We start from the raw sequence: 26,352 nt of genomic DNA, 5'->3' as shown, positions 1-26,352 counted from the left end.
TTGCTTTCATAATGAAATAATTTATTATTTGTTAACGGTTGAACAATACAGAAGTTTACATATACACAGCAAAGGTTCTCTAAAACACGTAATAGTTTCTAAAAATGCATGTGCTAACTGTAGTAAAAAGCACCATTCTCTATGGTCTTGACACAGGATTTACATTGGCATTGTATTTACATAAAGAAATAAACATCTGGAAACAGAATTTCCTATTCTTTCATCTGCTGCTCTCCTGCCTAGGCTGTGTTTACCTTTAGGAAGATGTCCCCCCAGCCCCCCCCCCCCCCAGTTGATGGATAACAGAAATATTCCAAAAGCACCAATTCTTGGGATTTTAGGGGTAGAGGCAAGTTTAGTCCTCAGATAAAAGCCAAAATAAAGAATGACCCCCTTTCATCTGTCATCCTCAGAATAAGAAGTCAAAATTTAAAATCTAGATTATTTAACACTTGGGTGCCTTCCTAATTTTCATGTTATGATTTTGAGAGAAAGAAAAACATACTCAATTTCTTCAGCCATTCAATAGCTGAATCTAGCCATGCCAGTCAACTATTTCTTCTTCCAGAAGAATATAGTAAAAGGAAATCATCCAGGTAATATTGATAAATCATGATAAATCAAATATTGCACCCACCCCTAATCCAGGATCTTTGAGAACACCCACAATCTACAGAGACTGGCTATGTAGAATGAGACACCTCCTTTAAAAGAGGTCTTTGGGCTGGCTGTCTTCTCCCAGGAAGGGGTTTTGAAGTCACGAGTAGCCAGCTACTGAAACATGCCATATCAAAGAATCAAACGTAGAAAAGTAAGATTGACATGCAGGAGACTGACACCCACTACCTGGTGTTCAACACACAGGGATGGTAAGGAGGGAAGACAACACTGGAGACACAAGTAAAGACCCAAGATTTGGGAGGAATAAATTATACAGCACAATGAAAATGATATTCTTGCCAATACAGTATGGTATAAAAAACTCTAAATAGTAATGTGCATATCTAGCTAATCTGTATATATATGCATATATTCTTTTCAAAAATAAGTTCTCTCTTTAAGGAATAGGGAGGAAGGCAAGAGGAAAAAAGTCCACAAAAATCCATTATTAAGTCCTAAGATATTGCTATAAGGTTATTTTGAGCATCACCTCCCACCTAGTTTACAAGTTTGTCTCAGACTCCAGAATTTACTCTTGGCCACATCAAAAAAGAGGGAAAGAGAGGCTGATAGAAAACCCAGGAGGGACTTTTGCTTTTAATGAAAAGAGAAAAAATATGGGATTTAGAACAAGACCCTGCTTACAAAAAAAAAAAAAAAAAAAGGAAAAATTCTTGCTTTAAAACCAAAACCAAAACAACACTTAAGTGACCCAGTGCAGAGTCAGAGTCTATGCAATGCTCAACTCTGAACTGAAACTGGAAGTGTTTCAGTCTTGTGGTGACAGGAAGGGTCTAAGTCCTGCTCAATACTGTGAAGCTCTAGGAATGACTAAACTAGCTAAATTAGGTCTGTGAGTAGAGAAAGGAGCCAAAACTGTTGCTATGAGTACCTTGAAGAATTCAAGATCTCTGCTTAGCAAAAGAACAACTTCAAACATCCTGGCTATTCAGCGGGCCATTCAAAGCTGACCAGGGATGGAAAGCTGTGTTTTTGGAGGATGATAACAGAAGCACATATATATCTATTATTTGTTCCTCATGGCATGAAATTAAATTGGATGACATACTCTTATTTTTCCATTTGCATTATGATAGTACCAATAAGCTTGGTTTAGATTTTAATTTTTTTTAAAAGAACTTTCACATAAAAATATGCATGTGCCTATGTTTGTACACATCTATATTTATGTATAACCGTCAAAGTTCTAATGGCTGGGGTTTCTATCTTTGCCCATGCCCTCCCCCCACTCAAGAATCTTAATAGATTTTTTTTTTCATTTTGCTTAAGAAAAACCAAAACAAAAAGACACACTCTTAGCAGTCCTGCTGGTGGATCAGTGAATGAGAAAGGACAGATTGGCAAAATCAGGGCTGCTGTTCAGCCATGAGGGGAAGAGGATTAGCTGCCTAGGGCTGAGTCTGCTGGTCCCAAAGGTTAGTTTTGGTTAGAGAGAAGCTGTCTAGCGTGCTGAGTTGGTCTACCTTGAGCTTTGAAAGTAAAGTCTAACTAACCCTGGTGTCAGTTTATCACAAGTGCATTAAAAATAGAGAGATCAAGTTCCACATTTAGATGCAATCAAATTGAAAAGGACCAGACAAACAGTGCAAAGGTCAAATAATTACTGTTTTTATATTGGGACAGTACATTTCATATTTCAACCAAAAAGACCAAAAAAATGCAGTTTAAACTCAAAAGGCACAACATTTAAAACACAGAAAATAATGGCATCTCTCAGATGCCTTATTTGTAAATCAAACAAACAAGTACACAAATTTTGTTCCCTTCCCACCCTCCCCCCCAATGTAAGCCCACAAGCTTTTTCCAAAGTCTTGAGTTTTTGATGCCAGGTGGCATCTAGCATCGTGGACTTGTGAGGCGCTTAGATGTAGCAATTAAACAAAATGCTTGAGAGGTCTTACGAATGGCATTCGAAAGGGACCTCAAAGTGCAGGCATATCTTCTTCAGACATGTTACAGGCTGAGCTGGCTCTTTGAACACTATCCCTCTGCTTAAATTCAGGAAGCAGATTTTTAAAAATGCAAAAGGCATACAAGTTGTATTTCAGTGCAAATCTTCAGCTGGTAATTGGAAAAGATTCCAACAATTAAAAAAATTCCTTTGTCACCTGCCCCTCCCACCAACCAAAGTCAAAATGAAGGGAGTGGGGGGAATCCAGAAGTGTGATAGATGACTTTGGAATCACTGAGGAATCTGCTACTTCCAATTAAATCTTTTTTTTTTTTAATACATTAAGGAATCATTTAAAAAAAACAAACATGAAAAGATCTTGCTTTGTGTAGACTGCTCTTCATATATCAGATGAACTGCAGCGCAGACTATGTTTGAACTTGAAGGTGGAGGTGCTTGACGTCGTGCAAGGCTGAGGTGTGCCCGTGACCACAGCACAGTGGGGGCCCAGGGTGGGTGCCCACCGCGAGCCAGCGTGGAGCCCTTCAGTTGCAGTGCGCCTTGGATTTTAAGAATGTTCTATTGTTTTGTGACACATGCTCTACTTCAGCGTCACAGATTTTACAAATGGTTCCGATTCAATGAAAAGGATTCACCAGAGGCTTGACAATATCAAGCCCTCAAAAAGATGAATGCAAAAATATTATGGGGAATGAACCAATTTTGTAGCTACCTACATACAAAGTGGCTAGAACATCTATAAAAGCACAAAGTCATAAGAATTTATTTTCCATTACATTAGTTTATATAAAATGAATAAATAGTATTTATAGATTTCATGTGTTTTATGTACATATACATGTGCTCTGTTTTTAGCTTAAATAAAAATGCTACAAAGTGGGAGACCACTTACAGGAGAAGTCATAACCAGAGAGAAAAAAAATCAGCCTTTTAAACTATCAACCCAAAAGACTCCATAAAGAAGTTTCTTGGTGAATCAAAAAATAATCAGCCCAGAGAGGAATTCTCATACGGAATCCCTCCTGTTCACCTGCACCACAGACAGTAGAAATGTGGACTTTTTCTTTCACTGATGATGGCTACCAGCTCAGCTAGTGCCAATGCTCAGTTATTGCTGAAAGTTAAATAAGAAAATAGATTAGACTTGGACCAAATGTCACTTATTTGGGGAAAAAGAAAAAAGAAAAAAAAGAAGGCGGCATAATCACTTTTGTTAAGTGGGAAATGGAGATCTCATTTATCTCTGAGGTAGGAAAAAAAATGTTCCAGAGACAAGTAGCATTACCAAACTTGGAGGGGGAAATGTGCCTTGAGACAGCAGATGACAGCAAGTTCCCAAGACCCACACACACAGATTGTACCGTTTTGTTTGCGAGAAGAAACAATGTTGGAACTTCCCTAAATTGTGCAATCCCAGAGACACGCTGTCAAGGTGTTTGTTTTAAAGTGAGGACTGCTCTCTCCACATGTGGTGGGTGAGTGGGGAATTGGCCTGGGCTGTGCCTGGAGGGCATTTCCAGGAGGCGTCCCCACTTCCTCACAGGGCCAGGGCTGGGACTAAGTGCTCTTCAATTTCACTTTCAAAGCTTACTTCTGAGTTCTGAGATCCCGATCTCAGCTTCCAAAGATCATTTCCCTCAGTTTAGTTTCCTAAGCACAAGTCACATTTGGACATTTCTCCTAGGAAAGTAACAGTATGCCAGAAAACTGAGAACGGTCTGGTCAACTACATGAAGACAGTAAAGAAGAGGGGTGTGTGTGTGTGGGGGGGTGCTGCTGAGATGTGAAAATTGCTCATTCAGTCTAAGAATTCTTGGATGCTTCGAATTGATTGGAATGTACAGTCTCGTAGAGACAAATTTTGAGAGACACACACATACAGAGGCTAGTAGATGCAATCAGAAACCCAATCCTACGAACTTCCTCAAAAACTTTGACAAAGCTGATTTGGTAAAGGTGGTACACTGAAGTTTGCGTGCAAGAGTATCATGGGTAGGTCCCATACGCTACCTAATCAGATCCATCGGGACAACCAGCAGGGCGGCAGCTAGGGTGACTGTCTCCTATAGCCCGAGACATGTCTTGCGACTGTCCTGGAGCTTTATTCTCTTGATGCCGGAGCTGGAGTAACCCTCGTCGCTCCCGAGGCTCTGCATGCTGCCCCGCTCGTCAGAGTCACTCACGCTGCCGCAGCTCCAGTCCAGGTCCCCTGGGAGGCAGTCTGTGCTTTCCACGTCCACGTCGATTTCTTCTGTGGGGGGGATGAGAGAGACAGACACACATGGGTGGGGCATCCTACGAAGAACTCCGGCTGCGAACCTCGGTGCTCCCTTTGGGCGCATGCGTGGCTGGAAGGGGGGAGGGGGACTCACCCCTGTCGGAGTCGGAGCGCTCCGAGGAGACCGTGGATCCGATGCTGTCCATCCGAATCCTCTCGATCCCCAGCTTCTCCAGCTGCCTCTTCAGGTGCCGCTGCTCACGCTGCAGCTGGTCTATTTGGTGAATGGCTTTTCTGTCACAATCTTCAAGTTTCTGCAAGTCAAAAGGTAGTTGTTGGAACCCATAGGGAACTTTCCAAATTGCCAGTGACCCTCCATGTTTCACTTCTAGCAGTGAAATGTGTCACTGGCCCCAGACGTCATATGGTGTGTCACTTGGCAGCCTTGTTTCCATGATGTTTATTAGATGGCGGGTGACTGGGGGCTTCACAGGGCACTGGGGGTGAGCCAGATACTCTGACATCTGTACCCCTCAATCTTGGGAGTTGAAAAGATGGCAGGAAGGAATCCACAGCCCCGTTTCCTGGTCTGTAGTGATCCCAAACACATCATCTCTCTGAACTAGAAAACTGCATGGACTGGGAACTGAGGAAACACGCTTCTCTTTAAAATTATGTTTATTCAAGTACATGCCCCAATTACGTAAGCACTTTTTTGTGTCAGGCCAAATCCCAATTAACTTCTGTTGTTAGCAGGAAATAATAGTCCCTCTTGAAATCCTGATTCCAAATTATCCAACAGAAGAGCTCAAAAACAAATTTCCATAGATGTCTTCTTTTTGCAAATCTACCCCCTAGATTCTCATATTCTTCAGATAATTAAGAAGAGTATTTAACTGTAGCTGTTTTGTTGTAAATAGAGGGTCTTTTTCTCCCAGAACTGTTATATATGAAGGCTACTAACCATCCCTAGAATGCTATTTACCTAACTAAACAGTGATTTTGGCTATGGCTCTCAGGAATTCAAACACAACTCACCTCTCCCTTTGCTGTTCATGCTGGATACTGAGGGTCAGCTCTGGGCTAGCCGCTCATGAGTTTCCCTCATGTATAGTCTATAGTCTAGTAATGGAGACACCACATAGTCATGTAGAACACCACCAAGTGTTTACTGTGACAAGAAACAGGTGGCGGAGTCTGGAAGGTCAGCAAAGGCTTCTCTGAACTGGTGAGACCGGTACAGAGATCTGAAGGATGTGTAGAGGTGAAGCAGAGAGGGGACAGCATGCTGCAGAGGGAACAGCACAGTGGCCCTGTGCAGAGAGAACTAGACAAGCACGGAGAACTAAGGAGGAGCTAGACATGGAGTATGGCCCATGTATGCTGCTACAGAGGCCAGGGAGAGCCAGGTCAGGGAGAGCTGGAGCAGACCTGTGACTGTTCTGAGCCACAGAAAAGTTCAAAACAGAGGAACGTGTTGATTGGAGTGTGGCAGGATTGTTCAGGAAGCATGGTGAGCAGATTGGAGTGAAAGGAGACCTCTGGGGTGGAGTAAAGATGGAAGCAGAGCAGGTTGTGAAATATTTAGGTCATTAAGACGGCTTAGAGAAAGCGTCTGAGGAACAGAGGCTACCCAGGGCCTCCAAGTGTAAGCACCCAGAGAGCCAGGTGGGCCGTTTGCTCTCAGGTGTCTGGGTGTGAGAATACACAGTTGGGTTTGAACATGTTGCATGTGATGTGCCTGTGGGTCATCCAAGAGGCAAGGTGAAGAAGTTCAAAAGAGAGGAATATTGTGGAGATACACATTTGTTCTTTATAACAACACACAAACCCTCACTAAACAAGATGAAGAGACATACAAAATACACTTACCTTTATGTGCAATTTAGCTTTTGTTAATAAACTCAACGTTGTATGTCGATTGGATTCAGGTCCAAGCGGCACCAAGCCCTTCAACTTCTCCAGGCACAAGCGAAGATGAGCCCGTCTAGAAAGACAAGATCACAGTAGCATTTGAGCTTCAAAATGGGCTGGAAAGCACCCCATGGAAAAATGGGCTCTAAAAGTGCATGAAGTTGCCCAATTTCATACAAATGACAAATGCTACCAATGACATGGTTTGAAGCTAGATGATTGGGAAAAACCAACAAGAAGCAAAATTCAGGCTTTCTAAGTGAAGTCTATTTATAATACAAATGTTAGGGGTAGGGATTTAATCTGCTATTATTAAGCATATTTATCAGGCTCTCCAGGTTTCTGTAATCCATGAGCTATCCAAATTAGAAAACTGTGACATGCTAGGAGGGGAATCTTTTCAACCCATGCATCTCTTTGTGAAAGACTCCCTTTCAAAGCCACTAAATCACTGTGTCACTGCTGTCACTAGTATTTACATATAAGAATGACATGTATAGATGTATTACTGAGGCTTTATTTGCTATAGGAAAGATGGAAATAACTCAGATCACCACCACAAGGAGTTGCCTAGAATTATGGTAATGCTTACATGGGAGGGCAATTCACCTGCAGGCAGGGATGAGAATGTGTTCTGTGTACAGTGAAGAAAGATCTTCCAGTTGGGTACTGGTGGCTCACGCCTGTAATCCTAGCTAGTAGGGAAGCTAAGATCTGAGGATCTCGATTCAAAGTCAGCCCAGGCAAGAAAGTCTGTGAGACTCTTATCTCCAATTAACCACCAGAAGTGGCACTGTGGCTCAAGTGGTAGAGTGCTTACCTTGAGCTGAAGAGCTCAGGAACAGCACCCAGGCCCAGAGTTCATGACCAAAAACTACAACAAAAGATCTCCCAGACGCTCTTAAGTGAAAAAAAGCAAAGCACCAAACCTGACACAACTTGTGTGAAAATGGAGGGTAATCAATTATTATGTTTTCTTGTATAATGACTGGCTGGGGAGAGAAAAAGCAGGATATACATATATAAGGTAAGGTAGGAAGGAGAATTTTTATTGAAGTTTTTATACTTTTTTATTGTTCTTTTCAATCTATTGATATTCTAAAAGTTAAATGTACTTTTATAAAGTAAGGGGAAAAGTACGTCATTGTCAATGTGGCACTATTAAAAATGTGCCACACAGCAGAGGAGAGCTCTTTCTCTATTTTGGGTGTGACTGGCTGGTGCAATGGGACCAAATAGGAGCGTGACAAAGGCTGGCTGAGGAGGAGGTCCGCTCAAGAGGCTTTTGTCAGAGAAGGACCAGACACGTAGAATCCCCACAATGTTGCAAGTTTACATTATTAAAACTTGGCTTGAACCTTACTCTAGAATCCAGCAGATTTCATGAACATGAGAAACAGATTAAGATTCAGAAGCTTTTGTTGAGACCACCAGCCCCTAAAGCCTTCCTAAGACACAGAGAGTGGGCCTCCATTTTCTAAGTGTTTTGCTTATGGCTAATATTCCCTGCGAGGTTCCTGACACTTTCCTGCATTGTTTGGTATTGGTCATTTAATCATGTGCTGCCAACTCCTTAGGAAGCTGGGGCTTAATCATTGCTCTGTAGCCACAGTGGCTCCAGCACACACACTTAATAAGTGTTTGCTGATGGATTGTATCATCTGAACAACTAGACTTTGGACTGTTGGAGGCCAGAGTCCATCTCTATTACATCTCTGCATGTGCAGCAGTGCTCCACCGGCTTCCACACACAACTACTTGGGGTAGAGCTCCTTAGCACCCAGGAGCTACTCTTTAGCTGAACTGGGAAATGATGAATGTCTTTTGGTCTTGCCCTTTCTTCCTCTTAAGAATCTTACTATATTAGCAAGAGCTGGGAATGCAGACCAAAAGAAGAAAGGCATATCAGAAAGCTGTAGCACAGGAAAATAGTTTCATATTGACCAATTCATATTGACCAATCCATCAAGACAGGATATTCCCCCAAGGCAAATCTACTGTATCTTTTTTTTTTGTCAGTGCTGGGAATCAAACCCAGGGCCTAGTAAGTATACTACCACATAGCTATATCCCTAGCCACTTGTGTTTTGAGATAAGAGTCCTACTGTTTAGCTTAGGATGCCTCCTGTCCCAGTGTCTTGAGTGCTGGGATTACAGGCATGTGCTACCACAACCAGTGATCTAATTAATACCTGCTGCTCTCATAACCTTTCTTTTAAGGTTCAAGCATCTGAATCATGACGAATTGGTCCTGGATGTTCCAAGGGCCTCTATTTGTGACTTGAGGAATACAATCCTCACTTCTCAGCCAGGAAGAGGTAAGGGCACAAATATCTTACAGTTTTTCAAGATTCCCACTTGAAGTCCACTCCTGTCCAAGTGGAAGAGCCACAAGCAAAGACCTACATCAACACTAGCAGGCTGCCCCTCCCATTGCTGCAGGGGGGCCAGTTAGAACATCAGGAGCTATGTGAAAATGTTAACCTTGGACAGTATTCTTTAGAACATATTGTGTTATTGGAAACACTTTGAGGAAGTATAGTCACTTCTATGGTTACATTAGTGACTTGCCACTTATGTGTTCTCACTGTAAAGTCTGTAGACTAGTTTTCAAGTTGAGAGAAAAAGTTCAAAGTTAAAATTACATTTGGACATCTATCAGCCTGCTTGTTGGCTGCAAAGACTGCATGACTCAGAACAGTGCATATTAGTCTTTTAATGATGTGGTATGTGTATAGATATGAGTATGTAAAGTTTTTAGGAAGTTTGTCTACTGATAAGAAATATAAGAAAGTCATCTTTCAATGCATCATCATTTCTAGTTGTACTGGAGCCCAGCCCAGAAAACACTGCTTTCACTACCTAAATGTGGGTTTCCAAAGAATTCTTCCAGCGTACAACTAGAAATAAGGCTTTGGACTAATTGAAGCTGAGGGTAGTACCTGTTTAGTCAGTCCTTTTTTGTTTTTTTTTTTAGTTCTACAAAATTAGGCTCTGAATTCTTTCTGGATTTTTGCAGACACTCAAAGCTAACTTTTGCCTTTGGCGGTGCCTGCCTTAACCATTGGGTGTCTAATTGCTGGAGCCTGATGGTTGTCCTGTCCCATTCATACTATTGCCTGGGCCAATCACAGAGGGAGAAATATATATTAAGCAGTTAAGTTTGACCCCTGTACCAGATAAGAAAGCAAACAGATTCCTACTGATAACCCTCAACCCTGAGACAGCCCAACACACACACACACACACACACACACACACACACACACACACACACACACACACACACACACACACACACACACACACACACACACACACTATCCTGGGATCTGGAATTCTTTAGCCAGCCTTGAGTATCCATAAAACTCCCAGATCAAGAGCAAGCAGCACAAGCACCTACCAAAGATTACTTCTGAGTCCCTGCCCCATTTTAACCCACCTCTAATTCCTCTCAGGGAACTAGAAGGGATCTTGCTACAGATTGTCAACAGTAAGCCACCTAGTTTTCTTTTATTTTTGTCGGTCGTGGGGCTTGAACTCTGGGCTTGGGCGCTGTCCTTGAGCTCTTCAGCTCAAGGCTAGTGTTCTACCGCTTGAGCCACAGTGCCACTTCCAGTTTTCTAGTGGTTTATTGGAGATAAGAGTCTGGACTTTCCTGCTCAGACTGGCTTTGAACCGTGATCCTCAGATCTCAGCCTCCTGAGTAGCTAGGATTACAGGCGTGAGCCCCTGGTGCCACCTAGTATCTTAATCTGATCCCTCCTCTTGTCTTTCCTACCACCACTTCTCCCTAAGACCATCTTCTTTCTGTTGCCAATGGCTTCTCAGTTCCCAGCCCTGACAGAAAAGGGTTGTGCCAAGTGCTGGCTCCCTCCTGCTTCTAAACTGCCTATTTTGGAGCTGAGCCATACTGTTCTGCACCTAGGTTATGAACCTTGACAAGCTTTGCCTGCTGGATCACTAAAGATCTCTTTAATTTGTTTTGATTTTTTTTGATTGTGAAAATACCGTACAGAGAGGTTACAATTACATGGGCAAGATAACGAGTGCATTTCTTATCAAGTATTGTTGCCTCCTCCTTTATATCCCCTTCCCATCCGTTCCCATTACCCCCCCTACCCGACCCCCCCCCCCCACCAAAGTTATAAAGTTCGTTTTTGACATAAAGATCTCTTTAATTTTTGAATATGGCCTGATATAGCAGCATAAGGAAATCATATACTGACTTTATAGAAATATAAGAAAGTCATCTTCCAATATATCATTTCAGGTTAGACTAGAGCCCAGCTCAGAAAACACAATTTCCACTACCTAAACGTTGATATTAGTGTAGTGATAAAACATAAAGGTTTGGAATACTGGCATTGTCACTTACTCCATTTGATCTTGAACAAATTACTTAACTTGGTACAGCATGAGTGTCTCCCCAGGTAGCACACGGCTGACTCGATCTGCTTGAGGGCCACTGTGCGTATGGTGACTGCCACCATGGTCTGACACAAAACAGTACTCCATATATGGCTGCACTTTCAGTCTTAGCTTCCTCTGCAGAAGGCTTATTACTATAAGCCACTATAGCATTATAATATTCCTTTTATAATCTTTTTATAATATTCCTTCCATAATCAACCTGGAGAGCCACCTTTCAGAGAACATAAACTCACTCACACAGCAAGAAGAAAGTATAACATATATAGGAACAAACTTAAAACAGTTTGGGAAGGATCTATGGGAAGAAAACTATAAAATGTTGCTGAAGGACACAGGAAAATCTGAGTAAGTGGAAAAACAGCACATTCCTGGATATGAACCCTCAAAGTAAAAATGCCAATGTTCCCCAAGCTTGTCTACAAAGTTAAAACGATTCCAAGAAAACAAAGTCCCAACAGTATTCTTTAATTCATTAAATGCTGGGAAATTAGTCTAAACTTCATCTAGGAGAATAAAAGTGTGAGACACTGCCAAAGTTTTTGAAAAAGAATAATGAGGAGGAATGTTTTGTACCAGATATTAAATTGTATTATAAAGCTTCAATAATTAAAAACACAGTAGTACTTATGCAGGGACAGACAAATCAAGTGAAAGAATAAAAATGCTCAAAAACAGACCTAAGGAAATAAACTTAGCACATAATAGAGATAACACTGCAAGTCCTTATGTGTGTGTTGGGGAGGTTCTTGTTCTAAAAATGGCAAGGAAGGGGGGAAGTCAACATCAAAATAATTTCCAGTATTTTTCACATGACATATAGCTCGATTACTTTCCCTTGACTCTTGTTGGCCAGAAACGATGGAAAAGTAAATATCCAAGAGAAGGAAGTTCCTACTGAGGGCAGGCAGCTCTGGCTGTTGCAGAAGTTGCTAAAGCAATGACAGAAGGCACTCAGGCTGACTGGTGTGTCCTTAGCCAACTCTGAGGGCATTGCTCCTTATTTCTGCCTCCATACCCAAGCTTCCTTGATTGTATATATCTCCCCCTTTCATAGGCTGGTCGGTCTGTAAATCAAAAACCAGATTCAAGGAAAAGATGAACCCCGTAGGTAGATGATGCTATTTGGATTTGTATGCCCCTCAAGGTTGAGAGTGTATAACATGGGGGCATGAGCTTGTGTGGTACGCATGTGTGCCTGTTTGGGAGAAATGCTATCATCAAAGATTGCTTTTCTTTATTGAAGATTTACTTGGAATCACTCTCTCCTTCAGAATTTCATAGCAAAATATAGGACAAAAAAATAACTGTAAGGTCAGAGACGAGTATATGAATGAAATACTTAAGTATATCTTATGAATCTTTTTGTAGAATCTAACTTTTAATTATACATACTGTACATATGTATAATAATTAGTACTTGCTAGTAAAGGTCTGGATAAGTAATTACGTTCACAGGTGAAACACATTTAACTCTTTCATTCATTTATTCCATGAGAATTTCTCAAAGGATTACTATGTGTTGCTATTTTCCTCCTAGGTAATGGATATAAAATGCTGAACAAGACTGAGTTTCTTCATCTGAGGTACTTAAAGTTTAGTAAGCACATATGTATATGAATTACTATAGATATATCTGAGTTACCTGTAAACCAAATATCAGCTCCTACCTAAATTTTAGAATGGGCTCCCTTCTGCCTATCAAACATGTTCTTCCTCTTACCTCACCTACAAACATCTTTTTTAACTTATCTTACCCTGAAAGCTTTTCAAGTTTTCAAAGCGTGACACAATATTCTTTTCCTTTGTAAGCAGCTCATATCCATCCATTCATCCATCCATCCATCCACACAACGTGGACCTACTATGTACCTTCTGTTTCTTTCAAGAACAATTCTTTGATTTCCTGTTAACTCACTGGAGCCTAGAAATAATTATACATCTGTAGATGTATAAACAATTATATATCTGATTTAAAGAGCTTGAATTTGGAAAGTGGAGGTATGGCTCAAATGATAGTGTTATCCTTGAGCAAAAAACACCAAGCAGAAGGGAGAGTCCCCTGAGTTCAAGCCTTATTAACAACACACACACACACACACACACACACACACACACACACACACACACACACACACACACACACACACACACACACAGAGTGTTTGAATTGATGTGTTTGGCAATTTACCTCTTCTTAAAGTCCTAAAGAACATGATACACTTAACTTCTCTCAGTGCTAGTTTTTCTATTAAAATTGGGCCTGAGATTATAACCAAAAAAGAAAGAGTTAACTATTTAGTGGTGAGGTTTTCCTGTATTCTCTTCAACCTTAGTGTAGCTACAGACTCAACCGATTAAAAACTATTATAAATCCTATAGGATAAATGAAGGTTGAAAAGAAACTACTCTTTAAAAGTAATTAAGGTCTGGATTAAGAACAAAGCTTCACTATCTTAAATAAAAAATTCAAGTGAAAACCAAGTCATGCTTTGAGGGGTAAAAGTATCCTTCCTCTCATCAATCCCTTAATAAACAAGTGCCAAATGTATCATTATTAACTTAATTGGAACCCTGGAAGATTTTGAAGATTGTTCACAATTGTACTGGGAAGTTTTTGTAGAAAATATAAATGTAGTAAAATACAGTGTTACTCCATTTTAAAGATATAAGATCACTTCTTTACTAAAGTATAACATATTTAAGTACACCTTGTTAATATTTCTTTCACAGAACCTAGTTTTTAAATAAAATATATACATTATGAATAATATTTGCTAGTTCTATACCACCCTTTGACTATTTTTTTTTTTTTTTGGTGCTGGTGGTGAGACTTGAACTTAGGGCCTGAGTGCTGTCCCAGACAAACAAACAGCTGTCAGAGTGGTGCAATGCATACCACAGCCTGTCCAATATAAAGAGCTTGCTCATTTGAAACGTCAAAACCCCCAACAGAAATAACTACAGGAACCTGCAATTAGTTATAACAGTCTTTCAAAGGAGACCTACTGAGGGCTAGGAATGTAGCTTAGTGGTAGAGTGCTTGCCTAGCATGCATGAAGCCCTGGGTTTGATTCCTCAGTACCACATAAACAGAAAATGCTGGAAGTGGTGCTACGGCTCAAGTGGAAGAGTGCTAGCCTTGAGCAAAAGAAGCTCAGGGACAGTGCCCAGGCCCTGAGTTCAAGCTCCGGGACTGGCCAAAAATAAGTAAATAAAAAAAGAGTCCTATTGAAATCTTTTCTCATACAGATGAGATGCCACTGAAATCCTGCTTGACCAAATGGAAGCACCAGTTTAGGCCAGGCGCCGAGTCTTCCCACAGAACACAAACACAAATCTTTTGTCATAGGGTCAAAAGACTCTGACAGAGGTGATCTCTCTAGAGCAGCTGCCTAATTCCAGAAAGGCCTGCACATTGCCATTCCAGAAAAAAAAAAGAAAAAAAAAAGGGCATCTCTACTATTAAAGGAGATACTAGAATCTTCTTTTGGAAGAGTTCATTCTGACTGCTGACTATTGGCTGCAGCCCAGTTTGTATTTGCTGTAACTTCATCGAAAAGTATTTAAACCAGTGTAATTCTCAACAAAGAGGAAAATGCAGCAGAATTATTATCAATAAAGAACACATAATGGCAAAGGCGTAAAAAATTTCCTATAGTCTAACAATAATTAATTAACTATTACAAAAAGTAATCATAGCTAGTGCCAGTGGCCTATACCTGTAATCCTAGCTATTCAGGAGGCTGAGATCTGAGGATTATGGTTCAAAGCCAGCTTGGGACAAAGTCTGTGAGACTCCAATAGACTATTCAGAAAAAAGCCAGAAGTGGTGCTGTGGCTCAAATGATAGAGTAGTAGTAGCCTGGAACATAAAGAGGCTCAGTGACAGAGCTCAGACCCCTGAGTCCAACCTCCAGGACTGGCAAAGCAACAACAAAAGCCAATAATATAAAGTTACATAAACCTGGGATATCTTTGGTAAGAGATGTGCAAAACTTATATTGAAACACTACAAAATTCAAAACTTTAGAGACAGAAGAGAGGCCTTCATAAGTTAATATACATAATAAATCCTGGATGGAAATACCTCATGTGTAATATTAATTACACATGTTGGGGCCTCATGTTGGGGCTACAGGCATGGCTTAAGTGGCATAGTGCTTGCCCCAAAAGCCCTCAGTTCAAGCTCCAGTGCTGAAAAAAATTATACTGGAATTATCCTATTTTTATTTAAAAAAAAGAAATCAAGGGATAAGGAATTGATAGGCTGATTAAAAAATTGTCAGAAAAGCTAGGTACCATAGCTTGCACTTGTAATCCCATATACTCAGGAGAAAGACATAAGGAGAATAGCAATTTGAGGCCAGCTCAGGCAAAAAAATTAGTGAGACTTCCCTCATCCCAACAAATAAGGCAGGTATGGTGGTTCACACCTGTAAACCCAGTTACAAGGGATTGTGGTCTGAGGCCAACCTGGGCAAAAACATGAGAACCTAAAAAATAAATCAAAAGCAAAAAGTATGTGGTTCAAGTTGTAGTGTACCTGCCTCGCAAGTATAGAGCCCTGAGTTCAAGGAAAAAATTGTCAGAAAAATAACTGCTGAAAATAGCTAATAGCAAAAAAAAAAAAAAAAGGAAGGAAGAAGAGCACAGATGTGCTTTACCAGATCCTGAACTGCATGCTAAAACCTCAATGATTAAACATTATAAACGAGCATAGAAAGAACCAATGGGCTAATGGATTACAAAACCAAGTCTAGAAACAGACTTAGCCATAAACTTAGCCATAAACAGAGGCAGTGACTTCAGTCAATGAGAGCTGGCTTCCTGAAGGTAGATGATAAGCTGGACAATCACGTGATAGATAGGGGGGGGTAATATCTTTTATACATATCCTTTATATTATGGAATTTGTTTTTTAAGAAAAAGGTAAAGTCCTTAGTAGAAACTTGTACAAAGGCTATTTAACAGGAAATACAGACATGTGTACACACCCATGAAAACTGTTCAGTTGTGCTAGTAATATAAGAAAGCATTTGTGTGCTGGTGGCTCACGCCTATAATCCTAGCTACTCAAGAGTCTGAGATCTGATGATTTTGGTTTAAAACCAGTACAGGAAGGAAAGTCTGTGAAGCTCTTTTTAATGGTTAATGTCCAATTAACTACTAATTAGTCAGAAGTGGAACCATGGCTCAAGTGGTACAATGTCAGCCTTGAGTTTAAAAAGCTAAAGGACAGCACCCAGACCCTGAATTAAAGCCCCAGTACCAGCCCTCTACCCCCCCCCAAAAAAAAAGCAAAAGAAAAGAAAAAAGAAAATGAAATGCAAATTAAAATAAGTACCTTATATGAATTTTTGTTATTACTTTTTGCTTATCAAACTATTAGAAGAAAGCGTAAGGAAAATACCATATGCAACCTGCCTGGTGGGCCGTCTTGCAATCCACATCAATCATTATAAAAATCTATACACATTTAATTCCACAGCTATAAATTTACCTTATGGAAATAATTACGATGTTGGATAGCGAGGGCTGAGGCTCTTTGGACTCTGTACCCCCCCAAACCTACTACAGGGCATCTGAGGTGTTCACCAAACCCCAGTTTTACATGTCTTTTCTTTCATCTTCCCTCCATTGTCAAGGAACCTAACCATGGCAATACTATGTCCTCATAGTAGAGTCCCCATTACCTACAATAACACTGTTTTGAATAAGTAAGGTGGCACAGAAAAAGGGTTTTGTCTAAAAACACCCATGTGAAATCAACTTTGTAATACCAAAGACAAAAATATAACCGTTTAGAATTCATTTACCTGAGTTGGTTTTGTTTAGAGAACCTGGTCATCTTTTTATGTCACGTAGTAAGGCAAAAGTTGGCTGAAGTGCCACTCTGACACAGAGGTATTCTCTGTAGGAGTCAGCTACAGAGCCAGTCAGGCTATAACAGAAGATGTTTAAACGCCAAGACTAAGCATCTGCACCCGAAGGGAAAAGGGTCGGAAATGTTCACCTCTGCCTCTGGGATGCAGCAATCAATACTTGTTTAAATGAAGTAAACTGGGTCATTTCCTTCTCTTGGTCTAAACCAAACGAAGAATTAAGACCTTACAAGACAAATCCCAAAAAGAAAGGGAAGAACATAGAGGCTGAGATTTGAGGAGTGTGGTTTGAAGCCAGCGCAGACAGGAAAGTCTGTGAGACTCTCATCTGTAATAAACTACTTGGAAAAGCTGGAAGTAGCACTATGGCTCACCTGGTAGAGTGTTAGCCTTGAGCCAAAGAAGCTCCAGGATGCCTAGGCCCCTGGGTTCAAACCTCCCAATTGGCACAAACACACACACACACACACATACAAACACACACACACATACAAACACACACACACACACACACACACACACACACACACACACACGGTACAAAACTATAGTAAGCCTAAGAACCTTTACCTGAAGAAATAGGGAAAAAAGTTTTTCTTCATGAGGACTGAACCCAGGGCCTTACACATGTTAGGCAATCGCCCCCAGCCTGAAGGGATGACATTTTAATAAGAACACAAATACTTAAATGAATGTTCAAGGATGAGAAGAAGTAGAGGCTTTTCAGCAAAAAATAGTCTCACTTTACTGAGTTTGCTGCGAAGGCAAGAAGAAGGGAGAAAGTCTAAAGATGAAAGGGGCCCCAGGTGACCACCTTCCCATTTGAAGAGGATGCTTTTGAGTTTCCAGCTCATGATATGTAAATCCCTAAAGCACAAAGGAAGCTCCCACTGCAAACACTGTCAGTCACAATCACAGCAATTACCAAGGAAGAAGGCAGGATGAGGAGGAGCATATATGTGGAGAGGCACCCTTAGCATCACACACAACAAATTCCAAGATCCTTCCTGCCAGCTAAGGGTCTGGACTGCTCTTTCACCAATAAACTAAATATCATCCAGATCCTGACTTTCAGGGTCAAGCTCCTTTTCTAATGAGGGTTTTGTGCAGCACAACTATTCATATTTACAGTGCCATCATTACTCATTACCTTTTTGTTCATTCAAGGCACTGAGAAAGCCATTCAATTTAGATGGGTACCCCACATTTCAAGTTGATGGGAGCTCAGAGACTAGGATGAGGCTTGTTCAATAGTTCTCAGTTCTAGCTGCACATGAGAGTCACCTGGGGAGCCCTTGAAAATACTAGTGCAGTTTCAGCTCAAACCAATTAAATCAGAATTGCTGAGAGGTCTGGACAGTGTGAGTGTGTGTGTTTGTGTGCGTGCGCAAGCGTGCATGCTTGTGTGTAAATTTCAGGCTCATGCCTAAAATAATCAGTGCCCTGAGCTCAAGTCCCATACACACACTCTCTCTCATATAGACACACATATATTATTTATTAGTGAGAGAAAATTTGCTTTTAAACACTCAGTGGAAAGGGGTGAACTTGATTCCTACCATAGGCAAAAATGCCAGTAATTGTGGAAGCAAAGGACTTGATAAAATTATTTGCTCTACTTTTATATACTTAAAATTTTCTACAAGAAAAAGTTATTTTAGGACTAAGAAGGTGACTCAGTGGTAGAGTGCTTGCTTTGCATGCATGAGGCCCTCAGTTTGATACCTCAGCACCACATAAACAGAAAAGGCCGGAAGTGGTGCTGTGGCTCAAGAGGTAGAGCACTAGCCTTGAGTTGAAGAGCTGAGGGACAGTGCCCAGGCCCAGAGTGCAGATCCCATGACACACACACACACACACACACACACACAAGCTTTTCCTCTACCTAAGTGATATATGAGCAGTACAGTATTTTTGTAAAGTAGAAAATTCATCAAAACTCCCCATACCCCACCTCCAAAATCTAACTCACCTATTCTTCTCCATTTCATTGTGTGTTGATCTGAAAGAGAGAACAATAAGAAAATATTAAGATTATTTTTGTCTCAACACCATTATTTTAACTTCTTACTCAGTCTTAGGTTAGTGTAAATATCTGAAGTAAGAGTCAAGAAGCAGTGACATACTGCCATGCATTTCCTAGTGGAAAAGTGATCCTTTTTTAAGAAAGGAAATAAAAGGGTCTATTTATACAAAGAGAAAAACAGCTGCACAATGCAATGTGAATTTTGGTTATATAATACCACAAAGCTTTCTTTAGACTAGCAGTAACTCAGTGGAGGTGGTACCCTTGTCCAGCCTTGGTAGTTTTTTTCTAGGAGGAGCATGTACCAAAACTTTGTAAGTTACTTAATTACAGTGTATAGTTTTATTTTGCTTTTTACTTTATCCTTATTTAACTATAGCATAAAGGGTGTTTTTGAAAATTTATTTGGTACTAGTCCTGGGGCTTGAACTCAGGATATGAGTGCTGTCTCTGGAGCTTCTTTTGCTCAAGGATGGTACACTACTTGAGCCACAGCACTACTTCTGGCTTTTTCTGAATAGCATATTGGAGATAGGAGTCTCACATACTTTCCTGCCTGCCTGTGCTGGCTTTGAACATGATCCTCACATCTCAGCCTCCTGAGTAATTAGAATTAGTAATTACAGGCATGAGCTACTGGCACCTGGCTACAGTGTATAGCTTTAAAGGATAAAATAACTTCCCTTCCTAATCTTTCAAGTCACTGTCTTATATCTAACCTCCTGAAAAATGCTACTGCTAAATACCTATCAAATAATTTTAGGAAGAAGTTTCCAAAACTCAGCTCCTCATAATGGCAATAGGCTGGTTAAAGCAGAAGCTGGGTTTGTGAAAACTGATGTTCAGCTTTGCTACTCCTGGTTGGTACTACAGGAATAAATATTTTATTTTTTTTCTTTACAGTCCTGCCTTTGGTTAACCTCTGTGTAAAACAGGAATAAAAATAATTACCAATAATCTACTGAACAGGCAGTGGATCAATGAAGTAGCAACTGTAAAAGTGAGTAGAGAGCCTTGGATCAAAGGTGCAGTGGATCTGAAATCATATTATTAGTGTGTTTATGGCTGATCTTGAAGATAGGTCTGGTCTAAGACTTTATGGACAGCTGTCCACAGAGTCACAAGGAGTCAGTCAATGTGGCCCCTTCAATGTCCTCCTCAGACAACCCTCCCACTCCTGAACAGGTTAAGAGCTTAAGGAACTTCCCAGCCTTATAAAGGAACTGAATCTTGACCTTCCTTATGGGAATTCTAATCAGCTTAGGAGTTTACTCCCCAGCTCAGATAATGAATTCAGTGGGGGCATAATCAGTACTTACTAGGCCTAGGAGATAAATTCTCATAGCTGTCAGGGAGGAGTATTACCCTGTGAATTGTCAGCCACACATTTGCATCACTGGCACTACCACCACCAAATTCACTTACATCACATACAAGGGATGTTAGGAAGTATGTTTGTGCAGGGGCAGAGGATTATCTTGAAATAGGAAATGTGTAGCCCAGCATTAAAATTTTTCTTTTACAAGAACCTCTCCCCAGAGAAATTTTATTCATTCAGAAAAACAAATGACCAAATAATGACAGTATTTGAAGTTTTAGAATATTTGTTTTCTAGGTAAATGATATATTGGCCTCTAAATTGGCTAACTTAAAAAGTTTTCAGTTGAAGTCAGGTGGCTTACACTTGTAATACTACTGCTACTCAGGAGGCTGAGATCTGAGGATCATGGTTCAAAGCCAGCTAGAGCAATAATGTCTATGAGACTCATCTCTAATGAACCATTAAAAAAGCTGAGAGTGAAGCTGTTGGCTCAAGTGGTAGAGCGTTAGTCTTGATCAAAAAAGCCCTGGGACAGCTCCAGGCCTTGAGTTCAAGTCCCAGGTCAGGACACACACAAAAAAAGTTTTCAGTTGATTTACTTGGTTATATCTATAAGCCTGAAGAACATCATTCAGAGGATTTATTTCCTTCAATGACCAGCAGATACCAAAGTTAACAATGTATTACAAATCTTTGGTTTTTCTCAAAGCATGTGGCATTTTACTTTTAAATGGGAATAATAAGTTTAAAGTCTGATAGCTTTTTTGAAAAAATAGATGAAAGTAGATGGACTACAGCTGGTCAAGATTTCCCTACTTAAGCAGACAAAAATCTATCTCTGGTAGTAGGAGGATGGAAAGGTACATAGGTGAAAACAAGAGCACACAGGTTGCTCGTACTAAAGTATGTCCAGAGTTTTTAGAGAAGTAGACTAATCAAGAGTTGTATTTCTATAAGCTTCTGAACTTCCAAGATAAACTCCTCCACAAATTCCACAGGAAGCGCAAGATTTTCCAAACTTTCAACTTTTAGAAACCACAGATTTTATCTGATTACTTAAGAATGTTGAAGACATGATGGTTTTGTGTTTTTTTTTTTTTTTTTTGCCAGTCATGGGGCTTGAGCGCTGTCCCTCAGCTCTTCAGCTAAAGGCTAGCTCTACCACTTGAGCCACAGCACCACTTCTGGTTTTCTAAGTGGTTTATTGGAGATAAAAGTCTGCGGGGGCTGACTTCCAACTGTGATCCTCAGCTAAGTAGCTAGGATGATAGGCATGAGCCACCAGCACCAGCAACATGATGTTTTTATTTATTTATTTATTTTTGGTCCGGTTGTGGGGCCTGAGCGCTGTCCCTCAGCTTTTTAGCTCAAGGCCAGTGCTCTACCACTTGAGCCACAGCGCCACTTCCGGCTTTTTTGTTTTGCTTATGTGGTGCTGAGGAATCGAACCCAGGGCCTCGGGCATGCAAGGCAAGCGCTCTACCACTGAGCCACCTTCCCAGCCCCAATATGATGTTTTTAAAGGGAGTCTTTTATCTAACAGCTAGGACATTACTAAAGTGTACTAGGTTTGATTTTTTTAAAAAATGGAATTAGTCATAAATGAAAAAAAGCAGACCATTTTACAGTGATTAGGTCAAAGGTTAAGGCAGTATAAAAATATATAGCTTGCTAAGTGCCAATGGCTCATGCTTGTAATCCTAGCTACTCAGGAAACTGAGATCTGAGGATCTTGTTTAAAGTCAGCTCATACAGACAAATCTGAGAGACACTTTTTTCCAATTAACTACCAGAAAGCTAGAAGTGGAAGTGTGGCTAAAATGATAGAGTACCAGCTTTGACTGGAAAAGCTAAGCAAAACTAAACTGTGAGGCTCTAAGTTCAAGACTCAGTAGAGGCACACACAAACATATATATACATATATATATATATATATATATATATATACACACACACACACACACACACACATACATACACATATATAATATTATATGTTGTATATGTTGTATATAGTGTGAATATATTACAAATAATGTATATATACATATACATACACTGTATCACACAATTTTTCATGTGATTATTGAAGATTTGGTAATTTCACCATTTAAAAGTAAATTCTAGCCAGATGCCAGTGGCTCATGCCTGTAATCCTAGCTACTCAGGAGGCTGATATCTGAGGATCATGACTTGAAGCAAGCCTGGGCAGGAATGTCTAGTGAGACTCTTATTTCCAGTTAACCACCAAGTAGAGCTGAGGCTCAAAGTGGTAGAATGCTAATCTTGAGCAAAAAAGCTAGGGACAGCATCTAGACCTTGGATTCAAGCCTCATGACTGAAAAAAAAAGTTGTTAAAAAACAAACCTAAACCATAAGTATATCTGGGAAATAGGATAGTCCTTAGGTTAAAAAACAAAACAAAACACTCCTCACATCGGGTTACTTATAGGCACTGTGGGATACAAGAACTTGATGGTCAAGTCTTGAACTTCCTCTTTTACATGTTAGAGCCTGCTTTACTAATGTAAGAAAATACACATGCCTGCAGTTCCAGCTACTTGAGTGGCTGAGGCAAAAGGATGATTAGCCTGGACAAGACCTTGTCTCTTAAATATAAGCAAGGAAATTAAGGAAGAAATAAATGAAGAAAACAAATCTCTATATTTCAATTTTAAATAATTATTGATTTTAAAAATCAGAGCAATTAGAAAATAGTCTTTCTATATACTATTGTCTCTCTAGATGATCCAATATTTGTTTTTGTTGATATTTTTTGTTCTTTTGGAGTTTTAAAATAAACTTCCCAAGAAGTTTATTTTTTTTTTATTTCTTTATTTTTTTTTGGGTCCGGTCGTGGGGCCTGAACTCTGGGCCTGGGCACTGTCCCTCAGCTCTTCAGCTCAAGGCTAGCGCTCTACCACTTGAGCCACAGCACCACTCCCAGCTTTTGTCTTTTTGCTTATGTGGCGCTGAGGAATTGAACCCAGGGCCTCAGGCATGCAAGGCAAGCGCTCTACCACTGAGCCACCTTCCCAGCCCTTCCCAAGAAGTTTAATACCACTGCTAAACCTTTTTTTTTTTTAACTGTCCAAGGGAAAATATACTCCCTTTTACTCATCAGGCAAAGCTACTCAGGAGGTTGTGATCTGCGGATCCCGTTCAAAGCCAGCTTTGGCAGAAAAAGTCTGTGAAGCTCTCCAATTAATCTCCAAAAAGCCAGAAGTAGAAGTGTGGCTCAACTACTCGTAGTGCTAGCCTTGAGCAAAACAGCTCAGGGACAGCATTCAGGCCCTGGGTTCAAGCCCCAGCATGCGCGCGAACGCACACACACACACACACACACACACACACACACACACATACACACACACACACACACACACACACACACACACACACACACACACACACACACACGACACACAGTGATTAGATGAGTTCTGTTCATCACCTTTTTCACTCCCACTACAGAATATCTCCCACACACATACCCAACCTTCCTATGAACTCAGGGAAAAAAAGTTTCAAGATACTAAGCCTACATTACTAACAAGGCTGATTCTTCTCAAATCATGCGTTGCCAAAAATAAAAGCAAACAAAATGAAAAACAAAATGAAAGGCCTCAAAGTTCTTCTAAGCAAATAGTTAAAAATACCGTGACAAAATGCAACTCAGCTTGTTTTGATACTATTACATGATACAAATTAGTATTACTATCTTTCTTAAAGGGCCTTTGTACCCATGCATGGAACTACTGGCTACCACCTTCAGGTTATGCCAAGATGGTCGGACAAGGAAAATCTACCAGATAATTACCAGGTTCACCTTTATGTGTCTTCTTAGTCAAGAGTGCAGCCCAAAGCATGCTACTCACATCCTGTGATTCCATAACACTAAGGACCATGTGGTGAGCCAAGGACAAAATATATACCAAGAATGAGTGACTTTTAAATTTAAGTGGGAATTTCCTGGTGTTTAATGGTCAGTTTGTATTAAGCCACAATGGCAACCCATATAGTTACTTGGTGAGGGGAAGATTTGGATTCTAAGTCAATAATGAAAAAAATCAAAGATTTTAATTTACTGATATGAAAGGGATAATTGAGTAGATTTAGTAAAATAAGATTGCCTAGCCAACTAATATTTTCAGGGCAAGGAGAGGGACAATATACAATACCACAAATTTATGCTTAGAATGCTAATATGTGATTTTTCTCACCACTGGCCAAATATTCTCCAGTGAGATTCACAGCTTTAAAGAATTATATGTCAATCTATTAGGCTAATATGAAAAAGTTTTATAACATATTAATAACTTAATATTAAATGTTGCTCCATCAACTGAGAGGAAGATCTTACCCTCTATCCCCTTTACCATTATTAATAGATAGGACAAATTAGATGATCAAACAACTGTTTGATTTTTCATGTCAAAATAAAATCTTAGTATTTATGCCAAGTCAGATACTTTTGCCCAGAATCTACAACAAATGAAGGGGAAAAATACTGTCCTTATTGCTAATATCATTTGAAATTTCCTTTTTCTTTTCCAGAAGGGACCAAAAAACAATTTTTTAAGTTCATTTTAAAAAAGATTTAGACATCCATATTTCCTTGTTCTTTTCAGTCCCCTCAACTTAAACAGAGGAGCTGCTTCCTTTCATGGCATATGACCATGTGTGCATGTTCACTACTTAATGTATTTACCAGGTTATGATCCAAATAGACAACCCTCAATCTTCCATTTGTTACCTTACAGCATAATCTAAAAGAGAAGGAGGAATATTTACCAAATTACCTGCTACTGCTGTTGTTCTTCTTAGATTTGTTCCTCCGTTTTAAGGCACCTCTGTCCTTGTTATTGTATGGTAACATGGAGGCATAACCATGCTCAGCTTCTAGAAAACCGGAGGATCCAGTTAATGAATGAGTCCAGAACATTTAATACTCTCTCCCCAACCCAGTGTTTCGGTTTTTTTTTTTTTTCATTTCTTTATCTTTACATGAACATTGTAGAAAATAACTCAGTAACAGAGTAAGGTGGAATTCTGAGAACAATGATGTTGGGTTTTCTTCTTCTTTTTGTTTTGTTTTTAATTGTGTGAATGCCCTCAGTTCGGAGCAGGTGTAAGGAAGATTCCAGCTGCTCATTGTTGGGGAAGACACAGCCAGTGGCTGCGCTCGCCCGGCCTGGGGTCTCCCGGCGGCAACGTCCCGCAGGTTGGTGGGTCCAGTGGGGACCAGTCTCCCGGTGAAGGTGGGGGTGTGGGGCAGACACGGCGGGCCGGGTCTGGGGAGACCCTGGTGCTCCTCCCAGGGGACCGGGCTCAGGTGAGGCAAACCCGAGGGGGCGGGCGGCGAGGTCCCCGGCCCCCTAGTCGCGGGGGCATGGGGAGGCGGCAGCGCTCGGGACAGGGACCGCAGCCCCTCTCTCACCCCCACTCACAGCTTTTAGGGGCAGTGGCGGCCTCCTTTCGGAGCGCGCGTGGGGAGAGCCGGAGGGGTTGGGAGCGCTCGCGGTCGCGCTCTCCGTGCCTCCAACCACCCTCGCACAGGCGAGGCGCCCCGACCCCACGGCTGGACCCCGCAGCACCCACCCCCCGCCCGGGCTTGGACCAGACCCTCCTCCATCCCCGTGCACCTCTCTCCCGCCGCTCCAGATAGTCGGCCGCCTCCAGTAGCATCTGGATGTTCATTCGAACCGCCGCCGCCATTCTGCACCGGGGGCCGGAGCCACGGGACCAACCCCCACTGCCCACTGGCTCACTGCCGCCGCCGGACACCCGCGCCCCTCCGTAGACCCGCTCCGCTGAGCAAGGCAGAGGAGCCTCTCCGGTGACCACCCTCGCCGGGCGGGAGAGGGGGAGGGGGCCGGAGAGCCGGGCACTGCCAACACCGTGACAGAACCCCGAGCAGAGCAGCCGCCGCCACCGCCGCCGAGTGTTTATCCCCGACTCAC

The 26,352-nt window shown here is 41.1% G+C and overlaps 1 protein-coding gene across 1 annotated transcript; it reads right to left on the bottom strand.

The window, feature by feature from the left end:
- Positions 1-26,352, bottom strand: Mxd1 (MAX dimerization protein 1). The gene is made up of 6 exons (XM_042683102.1): positions 26,035-26,352; positions 25,192-25,291; positions 19,014-19,043; positions 6,684-6,798; positions 4,966-5,125; positions 1-4,844 (listed from the first exon to the last, which is right to left on the bottom strand). The coding sequence occupies exons 1-6, from the start codon at positions 26,105-26,107 to the stop codon at positions 4,657-4,659; spliced, it is 666 nt and encodes a 221-aa protein (XP_042539036.1). The 5' UTR covers positions 26,108-26,352; the 3' UTR covers positions 1-4,656.

Source organism: Dipodomys spectabilis, unplaced genomic scaffold (genome assembly GCF_019054845.1).
Source record: "Dipodomys spectabilis isolate Male_0828 unplaced genomic scaffold, ASM1905484v1 ptg000079l, whole genome shotgun sequence".
Taxonomy (NCBI): domain Eukaryota; kingdom Metazoa; phylum Chordata; class Mammalia; order Rodentia; family Heteromyidae; genus Dipodomys; species Dipodomys spectabilis.
Note: the sequence above shows the minus strand (reverse complement) of the source record. Positions and strands in the feature narration are given on the sequence as shown.